At 41.8% G+C, this 24142-nt stretch overlaps 14 protein-coding genes and 5 non-coding genes across 19 annotated transcripts; 9 read left to right on the top strand and 10 right to left on the bottom strand.

Moving 5' to 3' along the window:
- Nucleotides 1–166: 166 nt before the first annotated feature.
- Nucleotides 167–3262, bottom strand: VSB1 (Vsb1p; the record flags this gene model as incomplete). Its single annotated transcript, XM_003681300.1, has 1 exon — nucleotides 167–3262. One exon carries the CDS (start codon nucleotides 3260–3262, stop codon nucleotides 167–169), a length of 3096 nt encoding a protein of 1031 aa, XP_003681348.1.
- Nucleotides 3263–4093: 831 nt separating this feature from the next.
- ASN2 (asparagine synthase (glutamine-hydrolyzing) 2) lies at nucleotides 4094–5815 on the bottom strand (the record flags this gene model as incomplete). The annotated part of the gene is made up of 1 exon (XM_003681299.1): nucleotides 4094–5815. The coding sequence occupies one exon, from the start codon at nucleotides 5813–5815 to the stop codon at nucleotides 4094–4096; it is 1722 nt and encodes a 573-aa protein (XP_003681347.1).
- A 910-nt stretch (nucleotides 5816–6725) lies between these two features.
- NOC4 (ribosome biosynthesis protein NOC4) lies at nucleotides 6726–8348 on the top strand (the record flags this gene model as incomplete). Its single annotated transcript, XM_003681298.1, has 1 exon — nucleotides 6726–8348. One exon carries the CDS (start codon nucleotides 6726–6728, stop codon nucleotides 8346–8348), a length of 1623 nt encoding a protein of 540 aa, XP_003681346.1.
- Nucleotides 8349–8467: 119 nt separating this feature from the next.
- Nucleotides 8468–8541, bottom strand: TDEL0Dtrna1I. Its single transcript has one exon. It is a non-coding gene; the product is annotated as a tRNA-Ile (tRNA).
- A 636-nt stretch (nucleotides 8542–9177) lies between these two features.
- Nucleotides 9178–10716, top strand: PPT1 (protein serine/threonine phosphatase; the record flags this gene model as incomplete). The annotated part of the gene is made up of 1 exon (XM_003681297.1): nucleotides 9178–10716. The coding sequence occupies one exon, from the start codon at nucleotides 9178–9180 to the stop codon at nucleotides 10714–10716; it is 1539 nt and encodes a 512-aa protein (XP_003681345.1).
- A 176-nt stretch (nucleotides 10717–10892) lies between these two features.
- Nucleotides 10893–10964, bottom strand: TDEL0Dtrna5R. Its single transcript has one exon. It is a non-coding gene; the product is annotated as a tRNA-Arg (tRNA).
- A 508-nt stretch (nucleotides 10965–11472) lies between these two features.
- On the bottom strand, nucleotides 11473–11907 carry INO4 (Ino4p; the record flags this gene model as incomplete). The annotated part of the gene is made up of 1 exon (XM_003681296.1): nucleotides 11473–11907. The coding sequence occupies one exon, from the start codon at nucleotides 11905–11907 to the stop codon at nucleotides 11473–11475; it is 435 nt and encodes a 144-aa protein (XP_003681344.1).
- A 171-nt stretch (nucleotides 11908–12078) lies between these two features.
- Nucleotides 12079–12152, bottom strand: TDEL0Dtrna2N. The gene has a single exon. It is a non-coding gene; the product is annotated as a tRNA-Asn (tRNA).
- Nucleotides 12153–12691: 539 nt separating this feature from the next.
- On the top strand, nucleotides 12692–12763 carry TDEL0Dtrna4R. Its single transcript has one exon. It is a non-coding gene; the product is annotated as a tRNA-Arg (tRNA).
- A 158-nt stretch (nucleotides 12764–12921) lies between these two features.
- TDEL0D05480 (uncharacterized protein) lies at nucleotides 12922–13911 on the top strand (the record flags this gene model as incomplete). Its single annotated transcript, XM_003681295.1, has 1 exon — nucleotides 12922–13911. One exon carries the CDS (start codon nucleotides 12922–12924, stop codon nucleotides 13909–13911), a length of 990 nt encoding a protein of 329 aa, XP_003681343.1.
- A 42-nt stretch (nucleotides 13912–13953) lies between these two features.
- MRPL10 (mitochondrial 54S ribosomal protein uL15m) lies at nucleotides 13954–14838 on the bottom strand (the record flags this gene model as incomplete). The annotated part of the gene is made up of 1 exon (XM_003681294.1): nucleotides 13954–14838. One exon carries the CDS (start codon nucleotides 14836–14838, stop codon nucleotides 13954–13956), a length of 885 nt encoding a protein of 294 aa, XP_003681342.1.
- Nucleotides 14839–15127: 289 nt separating this feature from the next.
- On the top strand, nucleotides 15128–15200 carry TDEL0Dtrna2T. Its single transcript has one exon. It is a non-coding gene; the product is annotated as a tRNA-Thr (tRNA).
- A 120-nt stretch (nucleotides 15201–15320) lies between these two features.
- On the bottom strand, nucleotides 15321–16790 carry WSC2 (Wsc2p; the record flags this gene model as incomplete). The annotated part of the gene is made up of 1 exon (XM_003681293.1): nucleotides 15321–16790. One exon carries the CDS (start codon nucleotides 16788–16790, stop codon nucleotides 15321–15323), a length of 1470 nt encoding a protein of 489 aa, XP_003681341.1.
- A 211-nt stretch (nucleotides 16791–17001) lies between these two features.
- POP3 (Pop3p) lies at nucleotides 17002–17583 on the top strand (the record flags this gene model as incomplete). The annotated part of the gene is made up of 1 exon (XM_003681292.1): nucleotides 17002–17583. The coding sequence occupies one exon, from the start codon at nucleotides 17002–17004 to the stop codon at nucleotides 17581–17583; it is 582 nt and encodes a 193-aa protein (XP_003681340.1).
- Nucleotides 17584–17692: 109 nt separating this feature from the next.
- HCH1 (Hch1p) lies at nucleotides 17693–18133 on the top strand (the record flags this gene model as incomplete). Its single annotated transcript, XM_003681291.1, has 1 exon — nucleotides 17693–18133. The coding sequence occupies one exon, from the start codon at nucleotides 17693–17695 to the stop codon at nucleotides 18131–18133; it is 441 nt and encodes a 146-aa protein (XP_003681339.1).
- Nucleotides 18134–18164: 31 nt separating this feature from the next.
- ERG24 (delta(14)-sterol reductase) lies at nucleotides 18165–19478 on the bottom strand (the record flags this gene model as incomplete). Its single annotated transcript, XM_003681290.1, has 1 exon — nucleotides 18165–19478. The coding sequence occupies one exon, from the start codon at nucleotides 19476–19478 to the stop codon at nucleotides 18165–18167; it is 1314 nt and encodes a 437-aa protein (XP_003681338.1).
- Nucleotides 19479–19679: 201 nt separating this feature from the next.
- NDJ1 (Ndj1p) lies at nucleotides 19680–20687 on the bottom strand (the record flags this gene model as incomplete). Its single annotated transcript, XM_003681289.1, has 1 exon — nucleotides 19680–20687. One exon carries the CDS (start codon nucleotides 20685–20687, stop codon nucleotides 19680–19682), a length of 1008 nt encoding a protein of 335 aa, XP_003681337.1.
- A 177-nt stretch (nucleotides 20688–20864) lies between these two features.
- On the top strand, nucleotides 20865–21893 carry SEC20 (Sec20p; the record flags this gene model as incomplete). Its single annotated transcript, XM_003681288.1, has 1 exon — nucleotides 20865–21893. The coding sequence occupies one exon, from the start codon at nucleotides 20865–20867 to the stop codon at nucleotides 21891–21893; it is 1029 nt and encodes a 342-aa protein (XP_003681336.1).
- A 309-nt stretch (nucleotides 21894–22202) lies between these two features.
- TDEL0D05400 (sugar porter family MFS transporter) lies at nucleotides 22203–23960 on the top strand (the record flags this gene model as incomplete). Its single annotated transcript, XM_003681287.1, has 1 exon — nucleotides 22203–23960. The coding sequence occupies one exon, from the start codon at nucleotides 22203–22205 to the stop codon at nucleotides 23958–23960; it is 1758 nt and encodes a 585-aa protein (XP_003681335.1).
- Nucleotides 23961–24142: the final 182 nt, after the last annotated feature.

Here is a 24142-nt window from a genome sequence, read left to right as displayed (position 1 = left end):
GATTTGAGTAAATTCCGGCTTACGTTGAACTGGAGAATGCGACATTTACATATAGCCATCGGATAAAATTTTAATCTTTGGAATAATGTAACTACATCTTGAAATTGGTTTTTAATTTTTGCAATTATTTAAATAAACAATTATACCTTTTGATATCTGAAACTTTTTAAGCACTGACAAGTGTGTATCCAAGGATTTGTCTGTACCTTTGTTCTTTGACTGTAGCAATAAGCAGTATCAGTTCGGTGTACAAACTGAGATTTTCTTGCTTGAGCCTAGCCAAGATGCTAGAGTCGATAACCCATAATACTACTTCAGTTTCTGTCTTGATGGTCACTTTACTCTCGCTACATGGTCTCGTCCCCGGGTTGAGAACTATTCCGTAACACGTTCTGTTCGACAAAGACTCATAAACGATACCTTGTGGCAGATCGTAGACAATTTTCAAGATACCTGTTTCCATGACGAAGAAGATATCGCTGTTGTGCAGCAAAATTGATTGTGATGCAAGCCTGCGCCTAGTGAAGTATGGACACAGTTTGGACCACAATTCTAGCTCACTGTTCTTCACGTTGGTATCCTCGGATAGAATGCCTGGTCTGTAAGGCTTCAAAGCAAATAACAGTAGAGGTAATACTGGAGGCAGCTCCTTATAATTAACTTTTAAGCTGTCCACTGTCTTTTGTTCATTCTTAAAGACTCGTTGAGCAACAGACAGCATCTGATCGTTCCGAGGTGTGTTAAATGGTAATGACATGAGGTTTTGCATGTGGTGACTCTTTGGCACCCCATCGATTGCCTTGGTATCGTTATTCGCAGCTAGATTTGCCATTTGCATTTTGTTTTGTAGTCTATCTCTCGCCTTCGCCCGCAGTTCCTTATATTTGAATAGAAGCTCATTCTCACACCATTCTAATGCACCGTTCAAATCACCAAATAGTTCTACATCATCCAATAGCTTAACTTTGCTGAAAGCGGTATAAATGTGATCCGTCTCACTTATGGAAGAAATAATCAGTTGAATATGTTTGCTTTGTGTGAACCTCTTGATCCTATTGAAACCTTCAGCGGCTGAATAATCGATATTATCAGCATTGATATTTTTGAGATCCAGTATCAGGCATTTTATTCTGCGTTTAGAGTTTTTCTGGTCATCACTAATCTCTAGTAATTTGTTTATCTTCTCCTCGATAGAAATGATAGTTCCGAAGAATAGCAAACTTTGCAATTTCAAAACATAGATCTGCTCACCAATACCATCAAGGAATCTGCTTTGGACATAGTCACGGTAAACAGTGCTCTTAGCAATTTTACCGTCATATTCACCGTTGATCGTTTGTAACTTAGTGCTATCAACCAAGAAAGAGAAGCAGGCAATTAGTATACCAACGATAACCCCGAGAACGAAATCGAATATTCCCATGGTTAACACGATGATACAGATTGTAATGTACTCGAAATTGGTAACTTTACCTCTAGTCTCAATCAGAGCTTCATATAATAATTCGTACCCCAATAAGAAGATCAAAGAGCCAACAATGCAGATCGGAATGTAAGATATGATGACGGGACCAATGACCATCATTATAAAGGTCAAAAATGCCAGTAAGTATCCCGCCATCGCAGAGTCTGCACCGGCTCTGATGAACAGGAGACTGTTGGTGTAGACCAGGTAATTCTGGATGGACCCCAAAGCGCCACTTAAGAGGTTCGAATACCCATGAGCGATAAGTTCTTTATCGACATCATATTTATCCATTTGTAGTGATATGGCAAGTGCCGGAACATTAATAGGAACATGAAGAATACCAAAAAAACTCAGAGCCAGCATGGTGGGAGCCTGTTTTGCGATCAACCCCCAATGAACCCGATGAGGTTGAAATAGTTTATAGTGATCGTACCATTGATCCTTCGATGCAGCAACGGGAAAGATCCATCCCATGTTTCTCAGTTTACCCAAGGAAACGTTGGGAATAATGGCCACCACAAAATGGAATGCAACAAGGGTTGCAATGTAAAAAGTTGGAAGAACTAATGAATTCTGGAAATGTCTCTGCGTGACAATCAATAACACCGTTAGTAGCACTGGTAGAACCCATTTCACTAGCGTGCTCACATCAGTAAACATATGGGAAATGAAGGGCCAAGTGTATTCAAGTTTAGCGACTCTAGTAGTCACCTCAAGGCCTGTTACCACCAAAAAGTAACCAACACCACCAATACAACCTATCAAGATATGACGTGGGAAGAAACCGACAATCTTACCTAGCTTCATTTTGCCCAGAACGTAAAAGGTCAAACCTGTCACCAGTGAGCTGATAACATAGCAAAATATAGTGGTAGTCAAGATCTCATCATCTCTACCTGGTAAAGCGTCTTTGATAGCTAATGCCATAGAATGGAAAAACGGTGTAACTTCGATCATTTCACTGCCTACACCTGTAGGAAAGTTCGAGAATCCGGATGAATAAATTACTTGAGAAATGATGGTAGAAACGTAAAACATCGAAAGCCCACTGGGACCTAAGTGTGAGAATATAGGTTCAGTAATTGGAAAGATAATCATACCGTAGGAGAGACCATCAAGAACATTAAGCAATAAGCCTAGAATTGTCGCTGGTAAATAATGAACAAGCTTAGAAGATGACGACATAAACTGTCTCCACAGAGCAGAACGGGAAGACGTTCGCAGTCCTCCTCCAGGAGATGTAGGAATAGCACGGTATCCGCCATGCGCACCTGTCACAAGGCTTTCGTAGACATCTTCAATGTCATCGCCACGATCTTCAGTATTAACATGAACGGGGTTCCTCAACTCATCTTCTTGATCATACATTCGCTCCGCATCGCTGATCTCCATTGGCCTTGGCTCTTCTGTGGCACTCACGTAGTCCTGAATATTATTATCCTCAACATTGGGCTCATTAAAGTCTTCACACAACTTGGCAGTCTGTCTATGAAGGTTTTTCGCTGCATGTATAGATTTAGTCCTCATTCTAGCTATGGGCAACCTATCAGATTCTAGTGAGTTAGAACCATAAGGTGAACAGGACAAAAAACCACTGACATATGATCTTCCTAAATAATTATTGCGAGGAGACATAAATTGATCATTTTGACTGTCGTATGGATTCGAATGGTTCCCATCATGGTGATCTCTTGGTGTATTTGTATTTTGTAACCCCAATGATACCGATATCGCCTCAGATATGGAATGCCTGCCTCGATTGCGGGGTCCACCTGTATTTCCCGTACTGGGCATCTTCCTAAACAGCGATTGAAGCTACTCCTATACCCAAATGATAGAGTTTGATTACCTTGTCCTTTTGAGTGTTGCCTTAAATATGCCTAGCAATTTTTCACCAACGCGAGTTTCCTGGACAACCAAAATGCTGTGGCTTTTCTTCAACTCACTATCAGTTCGCCTATCAATCGTGATAACAGGCGACCTGTCAGAAGCATCAAGAACTATCAATTGCACTCGACAACAAGACTTCGTAATACAGGTGGATTTATAGCTTACCAAGATCTATCTTTCGTTCGCAATTGGTTCTGTAAGATCACTAGTAAAAAAAACTGAAAAAAAAAATACTGGTCGTTCGAGTATTCAAGACCTACGATGTATGTTATGACTATCCTGTAGAGAATCGTCTTGAACCACTGGAAGAATTTTTAGGTAGCAGTTGCAGCCACTTCGGCGTTTAAGTGCTGCGTTTGCTGGTGAACTTAGCCTCCGTGGAACGGGGCGTCTAAAGAGCATAGCGAGTATAGCGAGTATAGCAAGCATAACGAGTATATATTCAGATGATTATTCGAGGGTTACTTTATCAGCTGCCATGATCAATGGCCCAGGAGGGCTGCTTTGCAGATATGTTTACTACTGTTTATGAGAAATTGAAAAAACTGCTGTCACTTCGACGTGGTCGTCGAAAGTCTACGAAAAAGGGTCCCAAATATTCTCCACAGGTAGTTACCAGATATGATTTACTTAAGGAACATTACCACCGAGAGTGAAACCGATAAAATTAATGGAATTGATTAGTGAAAAAGACGATAATACCTCTATAGACTAATTGTATAATGTACAAGATTTCTAATTCTTCACGTGTTGGTCGTGAATCTGGGCGAATCTGCCGGATGGATCTTCAGCGCAACCCCAGTCGGCCTTTGGAACCCATCTCATGACGGTATCTGCTGCGGTCTTTTGTGGGAAGAGAGCATCGAATTTCAGTCTGTACCAGAAGGCTTCTTTAGTCGTTGGTACATCGTCACCCCAGGCAGATTTTGGAGCTGCAAAGATGTCATCGGAGATGACTCTCTCAGCTGTATCCTTCAAACCATCGATCCACGAGTAACCAACACCGTCGGAGAATTGTTCCTTCTGTCTCCATAGAATTTCCTCTGGTAGGTATGGCTTAACGTCAGGTTCGTCCGTGGTATCGAAAGCCTTTCTTAGAATGTACTTCTCCATACGGCCTTCTTCTTTGTTAATCATCTTATCCTTTGGATCGATGTTCATGCACAGCTGTAAGAATTCCCTGTCTAGGAATGGGACACGAGCCTCTAGACCCCATGCCATAGTGGATTTGTTTGCCCTTAGACAATCTGCCAAATGCAAGTTCTTAACACGCTTAACAGCTTCGGTATGGAATTCGTTAGCGTTTGGTGCCTGTGCGAAGTACAAATAGCCACCAAAAATTTCATCGGAACCTTCACCAGACAAGACCATCTTAACACCCTGAGCTTTGATCTTTCTTGACAACAAGAACATTGGTGTAGAGGCTCTGATGGTAGTGACATCGTAGGTTTCCAAATGCCAGATGACGTCGTCTAGAGCATCTAGACCTTCTTGTAAAGTAAAAGTGTGTTCGTGATGAATAGATCCAATGAACTTAGCCACCTTAGAAGCAGCCTTTAGATCTGGAGCACCTGGTAAACCAATGGCGAAAGAATGTAGACGAGACCAACCTGCACTGTGTAAGTTACCAGAATCATCAATACCTGCTAGATGCTTGTCCTCAGAGTCATACTTCTGGGCGTCGATCTCTGCGTTAGCCTTCTCGGTTTCACGAGCAGCGATAGATGCAATCAAAGAGGAGTCAAGGCCACCGGACAATAGAACACCGTATGGGACTTCAGCCATTAGTCTCTTTCTCACTGCCTTCTCCAAGGAGTGTCTAATAGCTTTGTAATCAACTGGGTTCGATGGAATACGAGTCTCGTCCAACCAGTCTGGAGTGAAATAACGGGTGATCTTGTCAGTCTTGGAATCGTAGATGTGGCCCGGTGGGAAAGCGACGATGTTGTCACAGTCATCGGTCAAACATTTCAATTCGGATGCAAAGAACACGGTCTTTGGAGACAAAGAGTTACGACCCATGTAGAGAGTCGTGATACCAACAGGATCTCTAGCAGCGATAATACGGTCCTGCTTGGCATCGTACAAACACCAAGCAAACATACCATCTAAGTATTTTGGAGTATCAATATCGTATTTTTCATACAATGGGATGATAGGTTCACAATCACTCAAAGTGCTAAATTTGTAATCGGAAAACTCTTCTCTCAACTTGATATGGTTGTAAATTTCACCATTAACACATAAAGTGTAGTTACCACATGGACTAGTAATTGGCTGGGCCCCAGAATCCAACCCAACGATAGCCAATCTTTCATGAACTAACAAGGTGTTGTTTCTAAGAACGTTACCAGACCAATCTGGACCACGATGTCTAATTCTCTTGGAAAGCTGTAGAGCCTTTTGCTTGTAAGCCTGCACATCCTCGTGCTTATGAGCAGCAAAGATACCACACATATTTACTAACTTAGTTTCTACCTATTTCCAACCACAAGAGTTATTACGATGAGATTGAAGATCAGTTCCAAATGCTTTTTAAACCTGATGGTGTCAAGAAGTTCGACCATCTGATTCATCCAATTTTGAAGAGTCATTGGAAAATTTTCCACTAATAGACTGCAGGGTCGGGAAGTAATGTCCTACTTACATTAGTGATAATAGGTTGAAGATAAGCCTCGCCTCTCGCTTTGGCCTTCTGGGCGCCGTTTCTTTCAAATGTGACTCAAATAGCAACGCAGGTTTGTTCGAGCCAATCAGAAGAGTTTGGCAATGGGATCTAAAGTTGCCAACTCTCAGGTTGCAGATATTTTCTGACAGACTGGTCGTTGTTGATCTGCCCTTTCTATCGTAGATACGGATCCGTAAGACTGTTGTTCTCGATATACGTTATGGATCCACCTTTTTCAAAAGGGTCTTTATTTTTACATAAGCGATGTCTTCTGACATCGATATTGTAAGAGAGAGTTATTGCCAAGTTTTTTTGGAAGAATCAGAATTTTTTAGTAAAACGTCCTTGAATCATTCGAAATGATGTAACAAGATAATTGGCTGCGCAGGCCCCGTATTCTCCAGTAAAACCTCGAGACAAAAAGCCTCGAGAAGAATTGTTCGACAAATAAACGCAAATAGTATCATCGTCTTCTTTTAAAAACTTGGAAGGTCATTGGGGTTTTGAAAGAAGTGAAGCTAAGTGAGTAGTTGAAGCTGCTTGAGCACTTGGCTTATATATGAAAAATTTTCTTGAATCATCGGGTAATGAAAAAGTTTGAAAAATTAATGCGATGAGTGAAAAATTTCAATATTGATAGTGTAAATCTATGCGATGAGCTAATTGTATAGAGGTCAGTTGAAGTGATTTTGTGTTCCAATGGTGCTTACATTTGAAGAGATTAAAAAACTGGCCAAGCCGGTGACCTCTGTCGATGATAAGAGGAATTATAACAATATTATAAAGCTTGTAAATGAACTGGTCGTTGATGATGTAGAAGATGAATTGAATGAACGTAGGTTGAGGTTTGTGGTTATGTCACTTTTCCAGATTATGAAGAAACTTTTTATTCGTGGAGATTTGACCGTGAAGGCGGGCGCAAAGATAGAGGCTAAACAGTTTAGTCAATGGTGTCGGAAAATGTACGTTACTTGTAAGAGCAAGCTGTTGATGGTAATTTCGAGTGTGAGGGTTGAAAGTTCACTAGTTCTGGATGCGTTGGACGTTTATATGCAACTGCTAGAGATGGAATCAGAGCATTTTGCGTCGAAAAAGGATGCACCTTACTTTCCCAACAAGACTTTGAGGAAACTGATCATAGCCTTGTGGGAATGCAACATCGGTGATTCTGAGCAGGATAAATCGACAGGTGTCTCGATCAATCCAGTAGTCACAGAATTTGTTGAAAAATATTACAAGAGTTATGCTGATATACAGTTCTATTTCCAATCCGAGTTGAACGATTTGCTGGAGACAGAGAAACCAACCTTCGCAACCATCAGTGGGATGGGTAAATGGCTCGCGGTGGTGAATCACGATAATCATTGTTGCGTCGGTGATCAGGATTTGGATGTGTTCGTTGCTAATCCTCCACAGATTGTCGAAAACGACTCGAAATATAAGTCTAATTTGGAGAAAAATTGGCTGGTTTTATTAAGTGGTCAATTATCCTTACCACAATACAAGACAATTCTATTAGTGCTGCACAAGAGATTGATACCGCATTTCCACACTCCCACAAGGTTGATGGATTTTTTAACAGATTCTTACGATTTGCAAAGTTCTCAGGATGGATCGGATAGCGTGATACCCATCCTTGCACTAAATGGTTTGTTTGAACTCATGCTACGTTTTAATCTCGAGTACCCCAATTTTTACCTGAAACTATATCAATTGATTACACCAAACCTAATGCATGTCAAATATAGAGCTAGGTTCTTCAGATTATTGGATACCTTCTTGGCATCTACACATCTTTCCGCTCATCTGATAGCATCTTTCATTAAGAGACTGGCCAGGTTGACTTTAAGCTCATCACCTGCCGCCATTGTCTCTGTCATTCCATTCGTCTACAACTTACTAAGGAAACATCCAAGTTGTATGTCAATGCTCCACAATCCGCTCTTCCTAACAGACCCGTTCATGACACCAGAACAAGCGGCTTCATTAAAAAAATTGAAATCCGAGTATGTGGATCCATTTGATGCGAAAGAAGTAAACCCAGAATCGACCCATGCCCTAGATTCTTCACTGTGGGAATTCGCGACTTTAATGGATCATTATCATCCCAACGTAGCAACGCTGGCGAAGATATTTGCACAACCATTTAGAAAGCTAAACTATAACATGGAAGACTTCCTCGACTGGAGTTACGACTCTCTCTTAGCTGCAGAGACGTCAAGAAGGTTGAAAGTTCTGCCCACTTTGGAGTTTGAGAAATTTGATGAACTTTTCGCAGGTCAAAGCGAGCAAAATGCGTATTTAACTGGGACTTACTGGTAGAATCTATAAAAGCTTAGTACTCAATTCAATATCCTGCACTTAGGTTGCTTAAACTTGAACCGGAACTAGCGAAAATATACTAAACGTTACTGTTGGTGAAGTAAAAACTTCAAAAAGAATGGTCTCTAGCGGGATCGAACCGCTGATCCCCGCGTTATTAGCACGGTGCCTTAACCAACTGGGCCAAGAGACCTGTTATTTCTTGAAAAACTTAAAATAATTTTACCTTCTTGACCGCTTACCAATGGGCATAATGGATAAGGAGTCGGGCTTATTTACACTCTCGTTCAGCGAAACACAGAGATAACATTTTGCACAGGGGGTTTCGGAATTCACTTTACCAATGATGCGGTCTTGTGGTAATCAATCTCTTAACGGGACACTTAACGCTATTCTCATGTAAGTCATTGAACAACAACAGTTGCGAGGGAACACATCCACATAGTACAATAATTTTGACCCTGTCGCTGATATCGTCAACGAACGAGGAATGCGATTCTTTTCCTTTGTTATTTCGTATTTGCTGGGTCAATTGTTTGTCAACACTCATCCGCTAAACTAAATTCTCTGAAAGATCGTCGTCTTCATTGAAATCTCTGCAGTGCATTGACTTCGTGAAGCTGAAGTGTTATTGTAAGATCTGTCTAAACTCATTTCGGGTGGCATCTCATCGCCAAGCCCTTTAGCGTTCATTTTTCGGTAGATCAAGGCATCGCTTGAAAAATGAAAAATTCTTGATGTTTGAAAAATTCAAGACACTAAGTGATTTGCAAAAATCATCCATTTGATTACTTCGTGAACCCTTCAGACGTTGCAACCAGAGATAACTATGAGTAATCCAACCTCAGAACAAAGTGCTGAAGCACTAAAGCTCAAAAATGAAGGTAACATCTTCATCAAGAAACAAGATTTTACTAAGGCCATCGATTTGTATACGAAAGCAATTGGCCTTGATTCTACCCAGTCAATCTACTTTTCAAACAGAGCGTTAGCTCATCTGAAACTGGATAATTTTCAAAGCTCCCTTAATGACTGTGATGAGGCTCTAAAGCTAGATCCAAAAAATGCCAAAGCATACCACAGACGTGGTTTATCATATATTGGTCTGCTAGAGTTTAAGAAAGCCAAAAATGATTTGCAAATAGTCTTGAAGGCTAAACCCGGTGATGCAACGGCCAGCAGGGCATTGGATGTTTGCGAGAAGTTTATCAGAGAAGAGAGGTTCAGAAAAGCTATCGGTGGAGGTGATGAAATCAAAGTAAATCTTTGTGAGACTTTGAGATTGGAGAGTTATGATGCGAATGCTGATTTGGGCAAGTACGATGGTCCTAAACTAGAATTCGAGCAATTGACAAATTCCAAAGGTGAAGCCGCTGGTGCAGTAGTGAAGAATATGTCGGAAGAGTTTATCACTCAAATGATCGAGAATATATTTAAGAAAGGTAAATGCATTCCAAAGAAATACGCAGCAGCCATTGTCTCGCATGCCAACAGAATATTTTGTAACGAAAACTCCGTGGTGGAACTATCCAATAAGGACAAACCTGATTTAAAGATTTCGGTCTGTGGTGACACCCATGGTCAATTCTATGATGTGCTTAACATTTTCCATAAATTTGGTAACGTGGGTCCAAAACATACATACCTGTTCAACGGTGATTTTGTCGATCGTGGGTCCTGGTCTTGTGAAGTTGCGCTCTTATTCTACTGCTTAAAGATCCTTCATCCAGAGAGTATCTATCTGAACAGAGGTAACCATGAAACCAATAACATGAACAAGATTTACGGTTTTGAGGATGAGTGCAAACACAAATACTCCGCTCGTATCTTTGATATGTTCGCACAAAGTTTCGAGAGTCTTCCTTTGGCTACAGTTATTAATGACAACTACTTAGTAATGCACGGTGGTTTACCAAGTGACACTTCATGCAGTTTGGATGACATGAAAAAGATCGATAGATTTTCACAACCACCAAGAGAGGGTGCGTTCATGGAAATGCTATGGTCTGATCCTCAGGAAGCTGATGGGTTTGGACCGTCTCAACGTGGTTTGGGTTTTGCATTCGGTTCCGATATAACGGCACAATTCTTGGAGAAAAACAAGCTCCGCAAAATCTTCAGGTCTCACGAAGTAAGGATGGGCGGAGTTCAATTTGAGCATAAGGGCAAATTGGTCACTGTCTTCAGTGCACCAAATTACTGTGATACTCAAGGAAACTTGGGTGGTATCATTCATGTGGTCCCAGGGCAAGGTACTTTAATCCAAAACGGTAATGATGATGAAGACTTGACTATTGAAACTTTCGAGGCAGTTCCACATCCTGACATTAAGCCAATGGCGTACTCCAATGGAGGTCTAGGCTTTTAAAGCGAGATAATGTTCAAAGTCTGTAATTATATATGGTGCATAAAGAGCCTGCAAGGTTATTGATCAGCTAATGAATTCAAGCTTTTAATCTAACTCATGCTTTTATAAAGTCACATTTGCATAGACGGTCCTATTGTAAGATTTACTATGGTTGAACGTTAATTAATGCAAAAAAACACTCACGGTGGGGGTCGAACCCACAATCTTCTGATTAGAAGTCAGACGCGTTGCCATTACGCCACGCGAGCTTGTAATTTGATGGAAAAAATAACTTTTTGAAACGTGGTACTGGGCATATTGGGTCGTGCATGGAATTCGGAAATGCCATAGTGCAGATTCTTACTATTTCTAGAACTCGATTTAGTTGAATTTTGAATTATTTTGAGTGAGCACATCCATCAAGTTGACCTTCAATTTGGAATTTGAAAGAGGTACTTTCAATTGAATTGCATATTTTTTTTTTGTTCAATATGCTCTGTTCTGGATTGTATCGTACTTACTTGATTATTTAGTAGCAGTAAAATACCAATGAATCTTGGTTTGAGACGTGCCTCCAAGTATCTGTCCTGGCGCTCTATCTTCATTTTACATAATTGCTATGTTTGTTCCTCACGACGCTTAATCTAAGATTTACTATAACTAGCCAAATTAAAAAGGCACCTTTTTCAGACAAAACATAAACATACAACTAAATTGATTAAACGTATTTTCCAATTGAATGCTAATTGGTATGTAGAACGCAAGGATCAATATACCTCACTTAGATGACGGAGATGGGCTTGGCTTTTGGTTGTCATGAGCTAATGACTGCGGCAAGTCCCATACTAGCCAATTCGGTATGGCTACGTTTGATCTACCCTGAGACTCATATTTCTCATAAAGCTTTGCTCGGAGGTACGAATTCCTCTTGTATAGCCAACTTAGATGGTTCATTGTCTTAACATATATAAGAAACTCAGACCTTCGTTCGCTTTTTTCTAAACCAGGAACTATCCCTACCAAGTCATCGTAAATGCCTCTTACGAGCTCCCGTCTTCGCTGCTCAGAAACAACATGATTCTTTCGTACCTGGTCGAGCGAAAGCTTACTTTTCTTTTCAACCCTAGGCTTCTTTCTCTGCTTTATGACTTCAGCAGTCGGTGAAATAACTGGATTCACTCCATTGACCCCAGGACTATTCGCGATTGTCATTTGATACCCTTGATGATACGACGTTTAATGGACGGCTATTCTAATCTCGATCAAACAGTGTATCAAGGACTATCTTCATTTTCATTACATGTGAAAAAGTTCGATATTCTGTCAAGCCATGTGAAAAAAGATACCAAGAGATCTCGCAACTGAAAATTGCGAAAAAATTATCGACCTCGGTGAGGATTGAACTCACGATCTTGCGATTAACAGTCGCACGCCTTAACCAGCTTGGCCACGAAGTCTTGGAAATTCGATATTTTATTAAAAGTATTTAAAGGCCAAATTCGAAAAAGTTAAGCACGAGACGTTAGCCTCTAAGAGCTAGAATGGTAATATGCATTGGATAGTCTGCCGATAATATCTAGAAAGCTGGCTTTGACAGGAGTATGAGGTTTATTTCAAATTTCGATCATCTTGGAAGTAAGCAGGTTGTTACGTACATCTCTATTTTTTCAATACGAACCTCTTTTTGCACAATGAAACTGTTTGGAATTTCAGCGCACATTTGCAAAATGCAAATGTGGTTATCTACCGGTTTTCTTGCATTGTTAAATCCTAGAGACAAAAGAATGTACCATAAATTTGTGATACAATATTCCACCCTATCAATCTACTAAACCAACTTGAATAAAGGAAAATAGGTTTCCAGAAAGGCCGATGACGAAATAGCAAGCGATGGGCGACATTTTCGATAGTTTGATCGATAGACTATAATGAGGTCAGATGTCTCGTACTATAGAGTCAGAGCCATTGAAAAACACTAAATTCCAACAAATTACAAGCTCGCGTGGCGTAATGGCAACGCGTCTGACTTCTAATCAGAAGATTGTGGGTTCGACCCCCACCGTGAGTTGTTTTTTGTTTTCTTGGATATATCAAGATTATATCCAATGCTTCGTACTTGATATAAACTATCATCTAGATCGCTGCATTAATCACCAGCCTTGCGGCTTGGAAGCTTCAGTTGTACGTCACCAGATTAGCTATACTGTTATAGCAAGGAAGCTCACGATGCACTATAATTCAAAGCATTTAGAGATACAAACTCCGGATTCATTGTTACAATGGCGTAAGGTTCCTTTGGCCGCTTCATTCCTGACTGCTACTTATATTGTTCTAACCATCACATTGCTCTTTGTGAGGCGATCGCAGTACTCTCAATTGATTGACGAAGGCTCTGATGTTAGTTTTGACTCAGTTTATTCTCCAGCTTTGCAAATGGTCCCAAATCAAATTCTCAAGCACCCTTATTCTATCATACTCTCCAATCTAGTGGATGTGAGAATTTGGAAGATAATTGCAAATAGTATAAACTTACTGATTGGTGGTACCTTCATAGAACGCAATGCAGAAAGTTCTAAGGAGCTGCTCAAGTTTATTCTAGTAATTGGTTCAATTACGAATTTACTTGTGGTCATTGTTACACTCTCGTCCTCATTAGTGGTTCCAGGAGTGAAAATCGACGTCCCCATTGATGGTAATTATACGGCATTGGTCGGTTTCCCAATTGTCTACAAGCAATTATTCCCAGAGACTAGCATTTTCAAAATTAAGGACCTCGGGATGCTCTCAAAGAATTTCAGGTTCAAACTATTACCTATCTTTGTCATGTGCACGTTGACAATCGGTCAATTAGTCTTTTTCCATCATTTTGCTCAACTATTGTCGATCTGGATTACATTTTTCTCGTGTTGGATCTATTTACGGTATTTCCAAGTACTCACGTCTACGCAAAATTCCAGTTACATGGTCGGTGATGCGTCTGATACATTTCAACTCATTTATTTCTTCCCGGACCTTGTAAAGCCAATACTGAGACCCATATTCGACTCTACACACAGGGTGTTCATAAAGTTGAAGTTAATACGACCCTTTCAAACTGATGAAGTCGATAGAAGTAACGCTGTCGCTGAGCAAAGAGGTGCAAAGAAAATTTCCGACCCAGTGGAGGAAAGACGAAAACAACTGGCTTTGCAGGTGTTACAGGAGAGAATGGTTTAACCGAATAGACTTTTATTTACAAGCTAAACAAGAAGAAGCCCACTAATTGCGCTTTTGCTGCTCTTGCAGTTGATCCCAACTTATTATCTTGGAGTCTATACTTACAGGGATGTCCGATTCTGAAGACATGTTTTCCAACTGTGACAAAAGAGCGTTCTTTCTTGCGCTCTTTCTATGAATATGAGCTGAGCCCTTTGCTCTTGCCTCTTGGATACCCTGTAAAAGCTGATCGTTCTCTTTAATCAGATAACCCCTTTTGGATTCATTACTGTAATATTCGATATCCTTTCTTCTAGTAGGTCTCGCCTGTAGTGGTAGTCTCCCTCTTCTCTCTAAAAACCATTCGGGTGAAAGATGTGCTCTAAGTCCCAATCTATTGTAATAACGGGCCGTAAACTCACCGCCAGCCTTTTCGATTGCTGAAATGGCATCAATAGTAGCCTTGGATGCTTCAATCTTGATCGGTAGATTATAAAGAGACTTACCATTAGCGAGAATCTTGATTCCATGTCTTATTGGCCCTGTTACTAGTCCCAAATCTTTCATTTTCTTCATATCCAACACTTCACCTGGCTCAAGAAATAATCTTCCAGCGTCATGGAACCACTGAATTTTTTGCAAACTCAATTCTTTCAAAGGTCTTGCATTGACATTGGTGAAACCAATTTTTGGAAATAGTTTATAGATGGGAGTTTGACCACCTTCGAACCACGATTTGACTTTACCACGAGCCTTTTGACCCTTTTGACCTCTAGCAGAAGTCTTACCTTTACCACTAGAAGGACCTCTACCTAGTCTCTTAAAACCTTTTGTGGATCCCTCTGAGGGCTTCAAAGCTCCTAGTATAGAGAGCGCACGAACATTTCGTAAAAGGCAACTGCCACTATTAAACCCGTTGTAAGGGCTACAAAGCGACTTGAACAACATTGGTATCACCTATAGGACGGCCCAATAATACTCATGAGTGCTGATTTGGCTAGTCAAATTGATATAATTTGACAAAAAATGTGGAAAAATGTCGTAAAACGTGACAAGTTTCATTTCTGTGATTTTCAGTTTGAGAAACGCATATTAAGGTCTTTATGACAGTTGTGCTAGGCTTGTCTAGATTTTTAAGAAAACGCACAGGTTTGAAGCGAAATTCAGGAAAAAACCACATGACTGAAACATTAGGGTAAACCTAAAAGAATTACATAAATAAAACAACAAAAATTAAGCTTCTATGGCCAAGTTGGTAAGGCGCCACACTAGTAATGTGGAGATCATCAGTTCGACTCTGGTTGGAAGCATTTATTTTTATTTTTGTTTACATTTCCAGAAACGCGAAAATTTAGACGCGAAAGCTCAGATCTGATAATAGATTATGGGTATTGGTAAATTAATGCTGTATATGCTGAATAGGTCTTTATTTAGTATTTGGGTTCTAAATCGGTGCCAGAACCTCTTGAACTGCCCGTACTGATGAATTTATCGTAATCGTCGTCATTATCGTCATTTCCCTCATTTGTAACTTCATCTAGTCGACTTCTACTATCGTCTGGGTTGACAACTCGTAACTGTCTGTCCTGCATCATATCTGGGAGCGATCCAGTGCTGAAGCGTTGATTACCTTGGTAGATAGATGGGGGCTCCTCAAAAACCGTAGAGGGATGGTTTTGTAGCTGAACGGCATTTTCGTCCATGGCGAAGACGTTCTGATTCTTGTTTGAGTTTCGACTGATATTATTATTGGCACTAATCCCACCTGTCGGTACCCCGTACGCAGAGATGTTTGATTCGGATCCCAGGTCAGTCTTTGATTGCTTTCTCCAGTTGGAAGTTGATCTAGATGGCGGCAGGATCATGGGGTTTGCATCTGCGTCACCGAAGGAGTAAGGCTGATACTGTTTTGTCTCTTCGAGATCAGGTTCTTGGTTGGATTTATGACGTCTCCATAGGAGGATAGCAATGATGGCTGCGATCACAGCAACACCTGCTACGACTCCGACAACTATACCTGCGATGGCACCGCCACTTATCCCTGATTTTTGTTTTTTTGAATTGGATGTTGAGGAGCGACCTGCATCAGATGAAGTAGCCGTAGGATCCGTTACCATTGAGGTAGTGGTGATGAAAATCGTCTGTTGTTGTTGGTTCGATCCCGTGGAAACGGACGCCGTAACAATATTAGTTGTGTAACGGATAGAGCTTGGACTTGTAGTAGAGCTCGAGCTTGAACTACTACTTGAGCTTGAACTCGAGCTTGAACTCGAGCTTGTGGTTGAGCTTGTAGTGGAACTTGTAGTGCTTGAACGTGAGGTCGTAGAACTTGAACTGGCACTTGAACTTGAACTTGAACTTGAACTTGACGAAGAAGTCGAAGAAGAGCTCGAAGAGCTCGAAGTTGAACTCGAGGTTGAACTTGTTGTCGAACTCGAGCTTATACTAAAGCTGGAACTAGTGCTACTGCTCGTGCTTGTGCTGGATCTTGAGGTAGATGTCGCACTAGACGTTGCAGTAGAACTCGATTGCAGGGAACTGAGCGAAGCTTGAGCATTCACGTTCACATAGACATCCATAGAGTTACTCCCACCACATGTCTGGTAAGGCCAGCCGACACAATTGGTCGAACAACCACTTGTTGACTGCAAAGAAGCCAAGAAATCAACTGAATCCCCACAATAACATGCATTACCATTGTAAAGCGCAACGACCGCAACATCACCACATTGTTCCTGGCAGTACGAAACAGATTGCCATTCATAAGTGCCCTTAGAGGTCATACTGCTCGATTGAATGCTCGAAGCCTGATAACATCCTTGCTCCGTGAAGCTAGCACCCCAGACGCCCCCAGCCAACAAAACCAAGACCAGCAAACGCCCGTAATCCCAGACTCTCATTTCGACCCACAAGATACTACTGGAGTTGTCAAGAGTGGTGAACTCTGATCAGCATTCAGTTTTATGCTTTTAGTTGAAACAGACTACTTGGGCACCGAACACGAGCTTATTTTTTCGCGGTAAAAAATTTGCGTTGTTTACCAATATGAAGCTCGAGAATGCTCAATGCGCTAGCCAGCTAGCCAGCTAAGCTTAACTCGACCATTGCTTGATGTCATTGAAGGAGGTGGATAAGAAGCTTGTAAAGAGACGCCAGGTATACCGACCTGTATTGGACAATCCATTCACGAATGAGCGAGCGTTGTGGCCGCGAGTGAAAGATCCACAGTTTATATGGGAATTGCTGAATACCACTGTACTATCAAAGATCAAAGGTCTAGCAAGTGTTCCCTTGAACGAGTGGCCCTGGGATGTAATCACAGATTATAATGAAATCGTGCAATTGTTGGAAACTGGGGAAGAAGATGTTGTGTTGTACGTGTGCAATCGAGATTCTGATGTATCGTCCGTACTTTTACAACAGATACCACTCCTGTGTTACATGAGCGAATGCAGCGTTACGCTCGTGCAATTGCCCTCTGGATCGCACCAAGCAATCCAGGAGGCAATCACTTCTTCACCACTTCGATGCCAAGACGGACTGCTCCTGCTGCGTTGTAATGACAAAATCAGCGACAATTTCCGCGACCAAATCGCCCAGCAAGTGGATCCATTGCAATTTCCCTGGCTCGAGGGCGTTAAGCACCTGCCAGCGACCGTCAGAAGGCTCAAGACCTCTCAACCTTCCCGGTGAAGGTTCTCGAAGAAATCACGTGCTGCGCTTGCTTGACATCGAAAAGTTGAAAAAGTGAGATGAAAAATTCCAGTTCTAACTTCCTGGAATATACGATTGACGGTTGACTATGGTGGTGTTGAATCCAAACAATTGGCATTGGGTCGGTAAGAACACTTTGCCCTGGACTAGGGAATATTTTGAGCGTACTCTTGCGGATCTAGAAGTAGTTTCGGCGGATGGGAAGCACCGGGTTGTGCTAACAGAAGTTACCGAAGTTTCGGGGGATTCGAATGTGTCGCAGAGGAAGGGAAAACCCATTTGCTATTTCGATTTACTATTGTCGATGAGCGTTAAAGTTCTAGAGGGGGAAACTGGGGAAGAATTGACTGTCGGAGTACTCAATATACCTGAGTTTATGCATGATGAGACAGATTTCGAGACACAGTACCGGGATTTCAAAGAGTTTGAACCACTTGTGAGACAACAATTCTATCCCAAGGTGCATGAGATTTTATTGCAATACCAGCCCACTTTGATCGAAGAACATTCGAGAGATTTGCAAGATTGAGGGCACGAACTTTGTTTTCTTCACTTGTTATTTAGTATATGTAGGGAACAATCTTGTAAGGCACATTTCTCTCGTACTCTTCCCAACTTTCTTGGTACTTTTCACGGCACTTGTGTTCGTCTCTCGATTGGCGGTGTAGTAGCAATGTGGCGAAATATAACGAGTAGTAATACGTCAAAGGAGTTTGGAACCAGGTGGTTAGGCACCAACTTAGCGAGATCAACCAATCGCCGAAATAGTTGATATGTTGAGATTTGGCCCACCAGCCATCACACAGTAGTTTAGTACCCCGCTTAGTGGCGATACTGTTTAGATGAGGTAGCTTGCCTTGTCTGAACAGCGATTTTTGCATGTTGGACTTGTGGAAGATGTAGAAACCTGTGACCATGAACCCAAAGATTGTTGCCAACTGGTAGTTGGTTAAAGTAATTGGAGATACACTCAAGTAGCGCGCTTGTAAGGAGTAAGTGAATGGGACTAGAGATAGATCACCAAAGGCAAGCATATAGCCGAAACCATCCGTAGTGATGTCCATCATTGTTAAACATCCTTCTTCGTTTAAGATACCGTCGAAAATATAGAATCCTTGCAAAAGGTTCACAACGAGCAAAGCGTTGTTCAATTCACCAGTCTTCAAATATTGATGATGCAGACAGGATAAATTGATCAATAACCACAACAACATACCAGGCCTCAATTCGCAAAATAGCTTGATATCTAAGGGACCTAGTCTGGGGTTTAATTCTCTGCCGATAAACCAGTCGTAAATTGGGTTGCCAGTGTTCCCGCCCAGCGCAAGGATCCTTTCCTTGGTATTATGTCCATTTTTACCCAATAATGGGAAGAAACTGGTAACGTAAACGTAGACTGAGAGTAGGAAAGCATATAGGATGGTGACGATGCACAAGTCAACATGGTTGTCGTACAAGAATTGCAACTCAGGTAGCTGACCTTGAGTCAATTGCCATCTAACGGCAAGGATCAAGAAAAGCGCGGCTGACATGGCAATTCCATTAATCTTATAGGGCAAACTGGTTCCATCTCTAAGCTCTACACCGTTCATTTTCTTTCCTGGTAAGATGGTAGCCAAAGCGGCTAGACCCAAGTGCCATGCGGTATAATATGTCCACAAATCGTACCTGGTGAAATAATATCTAGAGGATTTGATGCCATTCCAAAGTTGAGCAAATTCAAAATTAGAAAACCAGCCCTTGATGAAGTAATCGGGCCTAACCATTTGGTTAAGAACAATAGTCAATATGGGCAAACCAACAGAGATAGCCAGCGCACCGGGTGCTCCGCCAAATTCTATATTCTTAGTTTTAGGGTTTAATTTGGACGCCATGATTCACGACGATTATTGCTGTTGAATTGTTTAGTATCAATTGTGAATCACTGCTAAGTATTCGATGATAATATAGTATTTGAGATGAGCGCAGTCAAAATTAAAAGTCGTTTAGGGTCGCGGCAACGCGTTGTGAAGAGTTAAACGTCAAAATCGTTTAAGCCGAGATACCTCCATCTCAGGGCACTGCCGATGACTCCTTCAACGAATCTCATCCATGAAGCTTTCAATGATAGCAAAGTTCAAGAACAGCAAGAGCTTCTTGGTGACGATATGCGGGGGAACTTGATCTAGGCAAATACCACACGTTGGAGTTACCGTATTATCGTACGTAATACCGTTAGCAGTTGCTGAGCCGTTAGCAAATATCAATATACCGTTGACTGAGTCTAACCAAAGCCCAAAGCTAACAGAAGATCTTGCCTCTTCATTGAGGTTCTTCGCCAATACGCATGCCCGCCTAGTCAGCATAGAGCTCAACGAACCAATCGATCTGCGCAAAGAATGCTGAAAGAGAAAATGGTAATTCCAGAACTGCTTACACATCTTAGGGAGCAAACGGTCCAGCGATGTCCGAACGCTATGTCGTTGACCCACAGCTCGTATCGAATGTAGCCATTGGCACCATTTGATCGTCAAGTCTCGAAAGACAAACTCGACGTATGATTCTATGAGTTTAAGCCAATTGGCATGAAGGTGTGGTAATTTCCCCGAATTGTGTTTTTCTAGCACAAGCTGGAACCTGTGCTGATAGGCTTTGATGTGTCTTTTCGTATCCAGGAATTCATTCGATTTACCAAATATCATGATTTTCGGATATATTGACATCTCTGATACATTACTGTCTCCCTCGGCTTTTACCGATAAGACTGTAGTACCATCCCAAACATCCCCCAAATCCTGATCTAACGGTCTTTTCGAACTTTTAACACTGAAATAGTTTTGCAATTGCAACCTTCGCCCCATACTCTTGTTTCTATTGTAGCAATCCTTGAACAGCTCAAATGACTGGCAGTCATCATCAATCATCTCCAAATCCAACTGAACTTTGCTCATACAGTACAGAACAAAACAGCAGTTCTGACAACGAGCCAAATTCTCATCAGCGATACCCCGGTAAAATTCTTCAGGCGGCAAACTTGGCAAGCTCTCTTCCTCACTCTTCATCCTTATAACACGCAAGGGAATCAGTCCATCAGATAACAACATATAGTAGACTGAAAGTCGCTTGTTTATCGATTGAATTTTAGCCGCCAAAGTTCTTATATACTGCTAGATAGGGGATACCCGGCTTTAAGTACTTATTATAATACCAATAGAAGAGCAGCTAATCGAGCTTCTAGAGATGCAAAAAGGTAGTAAAGTTGGATTATAGAGCTGATATTGATGGTTGCAAAGGCTTACACCGGTAAGGTGGCTTCTTTACAGGATTCCATGCTGAAAGAGCTGGAGAAATTGAGTGATGGGGAGTCTTACGCCGATGTTGAAGGTTGCGCTGTCGCACAGGCCGCTGACATGATTTTAGAGTATGAGTCTCTGTTAAAGATTATCGAAGTGTGTTTGAACAACGGACACAGGGGTCTGCGAGTGAAATGGACAAAGAGCAACGCTTTGGATACGTGTGACTCGTTGAATATTGTTCAAAATGGAGAAACGCAAGGAACTCTGTCTGAAAAGGAAGAGATAGTAAAGGATTTAGAGTTTTTTCTCAGATCAATTGATTGGCTGTTTGAGTACAAGACCAGGCTGAGACTGGCTGTCAAGGACGGCCATAGGAAAGTTATCGAACAACGGGACCTGAAAAGAGACGAATCTATCAAAGATAACGAGGTGAAATACGAAGAGAAAGCTTCAGAAGCAGAAACATATGAGGTGAAATCCAGCGCCACTACCAAGGACAAACTACTTTCAAGGACGAAACAGCTAAGTGCGAACCTGATCAGAGGCAATCAGGTTCTTCAATCAGCTGTGCTTCAGAGCGATCTCAACTTGGATGAATTAGAAGAACAATCGAGCTCACTATCCAAGATCAACGACAAGTATACGCAACTAGAAACCGTATTCAATAAGACATCCCAATTGGTCAAGACTCTCGAAAAGGCATCACACCAGGAGAAACGAGACGTTTATTTCGCTCTGGGATTTTTATGCCTCTGTGTTTCTTGGGTTTTATGGCGTCGTATCTTCAGATTACCAGTGAGACTAGCGCTCTGGCTAGCTTTCAAGTTTTTCAGAGGTATTCTTATCACGATTGGTCTCGTCAAGAATGTATCGACAACGAAAATTCCAGTCCCACCAATGAGCGTCCTCCATACAACTACTACAACTTCCACTACAAATGTTACTACAACAGATACGATCGAGCAAGCAGTCAACGAGGCAATGGACCGCATATTGACTCACGACGAGCTGTGAACCACCAAAGGGCAAGAAACTTCGCCGAAATCACCGGCGAACTACACCAAATGGGGGCACAGCTGCCAATGCACGCCCAACAATCTCGTGTCAACAGTACCAGCCGTTGCGGCCTCGCTGCGAGACATTCTAAATAGCGAGGATTTTTTTCTACTGTGGAAGTGAAAATTTCGCCGAAATCCACATGCGCTTCGAGTAGTATAAAAGCAGGAAAATCTTGGCAAGTTGGAAAGTTTCTCCCAGCTGTAAAGAGATCATTGGCCGAGATAGTTGCACGTCTTATAGTTTACTAAATATTGTAGGTGAACAATGGTGTGGGAACACTCGACTTCTTCGCTGCAGGATAGCGCAGAAATTCCAATGATAGATGATAACGAGGAGGTTCGCCATAGAAGTGAGGAAAAAATTCACGATAAGAGCACTACCTTAACACATTCAGCTTCTGTAGCTCGATTTGAAGAAGAAATTGATGATGATGATGATGACAAAGACCATACTTTCATTAAGCCTGCCAATGACGAGGATGATACTTCTGTGATGATAACGTTCAACCAGGGGGTTTCTCCATTTATCTTGGTGCTAACGCTGGTAGCCTCAATCTCCGGGTTTATGTTTGGTTATGACACAGGTTATATATCGAGTGCTCTAATCTCTATCAAAACGGATCTTGGTGGAGAAGAGTTGACATATGGGGGGAAGGAGATTATAACTGCTGCGACTTCTTTGGGAGCCCTAATAACGAGTCTTATGGCTGGAACCGCCGCCGATCTGTACGGTCGTAAGGCCTGTATCATGTTCTCGAACGTTATGTTTTTGGTGGGAGCTATTTTGCAAGCCACTGCATTCTCTTTCTGGCAGATGGCTGTCGGAAGGTTGATTATGGGATTTGGTGTTGGTATAGGATCTTTGATTTCACCGCTTTTCATCAGTGAGATTGCTCCAAAGATGATCCGTGGTAGGCTAACTGTGATCAACTCACTGTGGTTGACTGGTGGCCAATTGATCGCCTACGGTTGTGGTGCCGGGCTGGTCCACGTTCACAACGGTTGGAGGATCTTGGTCGGTCTATCTTTGGTACCTACGGTGGTTCAATTCACCTGTTTTTTCTTCCTGCCAGACACACCAAGATACTATGTTATGAAGGGCAAGTTGGATAAGGCTGCTCAAGTTTTAAGGAAGAGTTACACCGACGCTTCGGATGAACTCATTGATCAAAAGATAAGAGAATTAGTCGAGTTGAATGATTCTGTTCCAGGCAAGAGAGTTTCCACAAAGGTATGGAACATGGTCAAGGAGCTACACACGAAACCTGCTAACTTGCGTGCTTTGATTATCGGTTGTGGGTTACAAGGTATTCAACAATTTACTGGTTGGAACTCTTTAATGTACTTCTCAGGAACGATCTTCGAAACAGTTGGGTTTTCCAACTCTTCCGCAGTCTCTATCATTGTCTCCGGTACGAATTTCATCTTTACACTAGTCGCATTCTTTGCCATCGATAAAATCGGTCGTCGAACCATTTTATTGATCGGACTTCCCGGTATGACTATGGCTCTAGTCGTTTGCTCGATTGCGTTCCACTTTATGGGTGTCAAATTTGTCGGTAACGTCGCGCAAGTGGTACACAGTGGCTTCAGTGCATGGGGGATTGTTATCATTGTATTCATCATTGTCTTCGCAGCCTTTTACGCCCTAGGTATCGGTACCGTCCCATGGCAACAGTCCGAACTATTTCCTCAAAATGTTAGAGGTGTCGGTACTTCCCTCGCCACTGCAACTAACTGGGCCGGTTCTTTAGTGATTGCTTCTACATTCTTGACCATGTTGCAAAACATCACACCTAGCGGGACATTCGCATTTTTCGCAGGACTATCATGCGTTTCTACAGTATTCTGCTACTTCTGCTATCCAGAACTATCAGGTCTCGAACTAGAAGAAGTACAGACTGTATTGAAGGACGGATTCAACATAAAAGAGTCCAAGGCACTGGCCAAGAAGAGGAAACAGCAAGTCGCTTCGATGCACAAGCTAAAATTTGAGCCTACTCATGAAATAGTAGAGGCCTAGTATAGTAATGAATAATTAGCGCAAAAGAAAAAGTAAATAACATTCAACAAGATCTTCTTAAAACTATTAAGAAGCTACCCATATACCCATCTCATCTGTTAGTATTCTTCGAGGCCAGTCGTTTTCTGTGATGGGACCGCTTCCTACTGAAAATTTTCTAGCGATGCTCATCGCTTGTAAAA

Source organism: Torulaspora delbrueckii, chromosome 4, assembly GCF_000243375.1.
Source record: "Torulaspora delbrueckii CBS 1146 chromosome 4, complete genome".
NCBI lineage: Eukaryota > Fungi > Ascomycota > Saccharomycetes > Saccharomycetales > Saccharomycetaceae > Torulaspora > Torulaspora delbrueckii.
The sequence above is the reverse complement of the archived record's forward strand: the minus strand, read 5'-3'. Positions and strand labels throughout refer to the sequence as shown.